This window comes from Asterias rubens, chromosome 7 (assembly GCF_902459465.1).
Source record: "Asterias rubens chromosome 7, eAstRub1.3, whole genome shotgun sequence".
Classification (NCBI taxonomy): Eukaryota; Metazoa; Echinodermata; class Asteroidea; order Forcipulatida; family Asteriidae; genus Asterias; species Asterias rubens.
In genome coordinates, this window is record NC_047068.1 from 6,054,026 (window position 1) to 6,059,265 (window position 5,240).

Genomic DNA, 5,240 nt, shown 5'->3' on the forward strand with positions numbered 1-5,240 from the left:
ATCAAAAGAACTCATAAAACAGCAAAGTCGCTTCTAGGCTTTACGTTGACACTTTAAAGAGGTTCGGTCGTCCCCCACCCCCTCTCCGCCCAAACAAGACGGACTCTTTTTGTGTATTAATAAGCAGATAATGTTCAACTTATTTATTTTAACGGTAACCTTGAGTAGCGCCCTCTGTTGACATTAACATCTAGCCCATCCAAGATGGCCGCTCACATGGGGTGAAGTTGTCCTCGCAATATTTAAAAGTTCTCACCCGAAAAGCAGTTGAATTACAGCATCAATGACCATGGCAGCCGTCCACAGACACACATGGCACACAGGGAAGAATCTGTTTAGTATTCTGACAGAGCTACCCAACTTCGGGGTCGGCAGAATCGTTACAAGGCGACGTTGGGTTCAGATGTATCCTAAGGAAGAACCGAGTTACTACAAAATAACACGAGTCAAGATTGACTGCACAAGACCGGTTAGTATTTAGTATTCTATCTAGCACCATTTGGGTGCAATCTACTTTGATACAAATTTGTGGTTTTACTTCCACCAAACATTGATCGTTTTACAGTCAGTTTCCTTTAATATTACATAAGGTAATAAATTAAAGTGCAAACTTGAAAACTATCATTAATTATTATGATTTTTGGGGTTGAACAAAGAATTGACTAGAGTGGGATTCGAACCAACGATTAACGTGCCAGCGTTCTACCAGTTGAGCTATCTAGCCCTATATTGGCGACTTCCCTATTTTAATTACTATGATGATGCAAACTTTTGAGTACCGTAACGTAAGCAACCTCCACTATCCCTATCTTATCTATGAATAATGATTAATCCCTCTCTGCTCAGTCAATTTTCTGTATTTTGTCTGTTTCGTCTATTTATTGATATTATAGCAATTTCCTTTTTTTGATTTTACCATTTTCATGTTTGGATTGACCTTGTTATTGATTTTGACCAGCTTGATATTGATTATTGTCATTGTTGTTTTATTATCATCATGATTGTTGTGTTTTTTATGAGATTGTATTTTCTGTGACTATTTTGTCCTTTGCTAGATAAGAGATTGTGATAATTTTGATTCCTATTTTTGTATTGTGAGAAATGGTATATAACTATAATACACAAAACAACATTTAAGAAATTGTTTTGTTAGAAAGGTGAATAATTAATGTTTAATTTAAAATTACAGAAAACAGTAGGGTTAAACTGTGGATTCTGGTTCACATAGCAAGCACAGGTTTGTTAATAAATTTCCTCAGACTTGCAAGCTACAGTTATATAAGTTCAATTATCCATGGTTTCAATAAGAGAAATATATAATGATAAATAGTCCATTTTTCTTAATTGTAATTTGTCCTGTATTCTATAGATACTTAAATGTAAAACTATTGTGCTTTTTAAAACTTATTATGATATTTGATTATCACAACTTGTTAAGCTTTGTCATTTTGTCACAGAAAAAAAAGATTATTAAAAATTGCATATTTGGTGCTGTACTGTATATCACACCATGATTAGATTCGATTAAACTTCAGACATTCCTTTTGGTTTTTAACTTTTAAGCTTCATTTTCTTGTTTGCTTCGCAGGATCTGGACCAGGGTGAGGTCTGGGGAGAGTGTACTTACAGGGGTGAGGAAATCAAATATTTAAATTGTACTGGATTCTTTCTGTTTTTACATTTTTGTTACAAATCAAACAGTGCCAATTGCCAATAATAGGATGGTTATTACAAAAGGAGAAGAAATGTTCAGTTTTAGATGTTGGAGGGAACTCCCCAGTGGGAAAATTCCAAGCAATCAGGGCTTAATTTCATGGCTCCGCTCTGCTTACCATTAGCAAAATAGTTGATGTCCCTACCCGATTGCAATGGCTTTCCCCCTTAATGGTTTTCCTCCAACATCTAAAATCAAACATCTCTTTTCCATTTCCCTTTTCATCATGTTATTGTAGCTAACTTGTGTTGTTCGATATGAAATCAAATTAATAAATAAATAAATAAATGTAAGAAACAATACTTGATTTTGTCAACCTCGCATTTCACTCCAGGATACAGCCGAGAGGGAGTGTCTGTGTCGATCGGAGCATGGTGGAAAAGAGAATGGGAACTAATCCGGAAGACAGATGAGGAAGAATTCATAAAATTCACCCCAAAAGCAGAACACTTCCACGCCGCTCCGAACTACGTCCGCTTGCCCCCACTCCTAGAGGCCATGGCAAAGAAACAACTTGACGACAAGGGGGTCAAAGTCGACGAGAACGACCCGCCGTTGTTAAAACTCCAAGTCAATAAGGGATACAGGTATAACTTTTATCAGATCGAAGGGGAGAAAAGTGTCGGCGAATACTGAACATGAACTGACTGTTAGACGATGAACTGAGCATGAGAATCTTGAAGTTTCTGTCCTAATTTAGAGCTTTTTGTGTCTGAGTGGGGGAAAAATTGTGCTTATTTTCTTCAGTAACAATACAGAAATTACGCTCTATGATCTACACGATCTACTGTTGTAGTCCTGAGGATACTGTTCCAAAAAGCTCCTTTGAATTTATAACTCTAGGGGTAGTCCAAAGGTGGACATGAAATCATCTCAAGTCACTTCTAAAATCTACAGCTTCGTGTAGGACCTTTGTGTCAGTAATGTCTCTCAAAACATTGATGTGGACAAAAACTGTTGTTTCAGAGGATGATGAATACACCTATTAGTTTTTAATGAAGAGATTAACATTAAACTAATCAAAATTATAAACAAAATTGGTTGTTGTTTCGTTTTTGGGTCTGTGATGTCGCCAGTACATGTTTTTGTTGTCCTTCAAGTCATGACACATGATTATTGCGTTCTATATTATTCTATTCTAAATGAAAACGTAACTGAGGTAAAGAAGAAAAAACTAAGTTCTGTACCATTCAAAGCGAACAGATGTTTTAACTGACACTATGTGAACTCAATAGCAAACAGTTTTGCAAAAGACATGAGAAAACGTAACAAAAACAACAACAACCACAACAACAACATATTAATGACGAACAATTTAGACAAGTTCCTGCCATCACATTCCCTTAAAATTAATTCAGCACAAAGCATCCGTGTTGGTCATGTTGAGCGCCCTCTATGTTTGGTACCCCGCTCTAAAGGGATGTACGTACGGCCTTTTGTGCAATTCTTTCACACGTAATGGATGATGCTATATAAGATATTCGGTCGGTGTACAGTTTTTTTTATGAACTGTATAATGTCGGCAGATATTTTGAGTTATCAATTAAAATTCCATATCAATATGCAGGTTTAAGAACCTTGCAGGTGTGGATTTGTTTGAACAATACTGTACACACGCCACATCGTAATATTGCTATGAGGTTCCCACAAACGCAACATGTCAATAATTCGATTGAGTTTTCCAAACCTGTCGACAATTCCATTGAGTTTTTCAAATCAGTCGACAATTCCATTGAAATTGTTTAACCAGTCGACAATTCCATTGATTTTGTTTCTTCATACCAGTCGACAATTTTTCAACGTATGGAGTTTTTCAACCATGTCGGCAATTCCATCTAGGTCGACAATTCCATGGAGTTTTCTTACAAGCAAGTCGATAATTCAAACTAGTTGAAAATTCTATTATTTCGGCTCTACAACTGTGTGACCTATAATTTGTAATTTCTTAAGAACTGCCACTTCGTCAAATCCCTTCTTCATAATACGTGTTTATGTGCACTTTATTTGGTCAATGGTTGCGTAGGAAATACATCTCAAAGCATGTCAGCAAAATGGCCCTAACCACCAACCAATCACCGGGTTTCCACCTCTAGGCAACCCTGGTGATGGTCGCCATGGTACCGGGTCACATTTGCATATTGTGTCGTTTCCAGCGAAAAGCGAGCCCTGGGGGCTCATATGTGTGCATATAATTCTAGGAGAATACCGCATACATCGTGGTTGGCTGGCTAGTGGGGGAAAAATCACCTCCATTGATAAATTACTGTGTGTTCATACCCCGGAATTTAACGCGATGTTTATAGTCCACGCTATTATGCGTGTGTGAATAGGAAATAACTGTTCAGAGCATTAATATTTTCTGAACTCCGGGGGCACTACAGTGTTAATTAATATTTCACACAGTGTAATGGTGGCGAGTGGAAATAATATTCTACTGCATGTGTTCTACGGTTTCGACTGTTTTGGATGGCTTCATGATCTCCGGAATACATCATTAACATGATCTTCTTGTCTGCATGTTTGAGCTGTTGGTGTTATTCCCTAATGCTGGCGATTAAGTGGCACCTGGAGATAGAAAAGGCTCAAGATAAGAGAGAGAGAGAAGTGAAGATGAAATGATGACCTCGAGATACCCTACGCTCTGTGGAAGGAGAGGATGTTGGGAGGCCGTTTATAGAGCGGCCTAATGGTTGATGTGTTGCATCAATTGGTATCATGTGGTTACACTGAATGAGCCATGTCTACTGCTGCTTACGCGATGGCCTAATTATGCGCGGGAAATGGATCAGTGTTTGCAATTGAAATTGGCTGATGTTGTCCGTCAACATTAAATGCCGTACGGTGCCGTTTTTGAAGGATGGAACACGCAAATCAGCAAATCGGACTTTAACACTGTTATCAAATTTACATTTTTCTGAAAGCATTACTATTTTTTTTACAAATTCAAGTGTCGTTGACTACTATGAACGCGGATTGAAATTTAATTAAACAAAATATCCAGAAAATTTGGGAAATTTTATTCATGCTGAATTTCTCAAGCTTTGTAAGAAAATAAACGATCTCAATTTTAGTATTAAAAAAAAGGAGATTTTTTTTTAGGTGGAGCAAACTTGACCAAGTTCTGGCGAAACAAAAAATGTTTGCAATTATTTACACCACAATGTTCCTGGTGGATGTCGCACAGCCATGACTGCATTGAGATATATTAATATTGAAGTCGCTGTTCCCTGCCTGGAGTTGTGCTTCAACCATGCAGCTAGACACTGAATGGAGCTTATTATAATCTCGCTTTGTCCCGTCAAGTCCCAAATGTGACCGTTCCCCACCCTTAACTCCCTCATGCGCTACACCCCCAACGGATTGAAAAGCCCTGCTGAAAAGCAACCCCTCGTTCAAGGCCGCTCGTAGACCTACAATCGTCCTGAATAAACTAGGCTATTGACCGGGCCCTGGCAGCCTGGATGTTGTCAACACACGGTCTCTCTCCCCCCTCCAAACATCTCCAGCGGGTTTACATTACGCGGAT

The 5,240-nt window shown here is 38.2% G+C and overlaps 1 protein-coding gene across 2 annotated transcripts; it reads left to right on the plus strand.

Moving 5' to 3' along the window:
* The first annotated feature begins 204 nt into the window (after nucleotides 1-204).
* LOC117292741 (28S ribosomal protein S34, mitochondrial-like) lies at nucleotides 205-2,724 on the plus strand. Of its 2 annotated transcripts, XM_033774892.1 has the most exons (4): nucleotides 205-469; nucleotides 1,589-1,631; nucleotides 2,049-2,361; nucleotides 2,443-2,724. In XM_033774892.1, the coding sequence occupies exons 1-3, from the start codon at nucleotides 284-286 to the stop codon at nucleotides 2,348-2,350; spliced, it is 531 nt and encodes a 176-aa protein (XP_033630783.1). In that variant the 5' UTR covers nucleotides 205-283; the 3' UTR covers nucleotides 2,351-2,361; nucleotides 2,443-2,724. The 2 variants fall into 2 exon arrangements, with proteins under 2 accessions (XP_033630783.1, XP_033630782.1); XM_033774891.1 differs by having other exon boundaries at nucleotides 2,049-2,724.
* The last annotated feature ends 2,516 nt before the right edge of the window (nucleotides 2,725-5,240 follow it).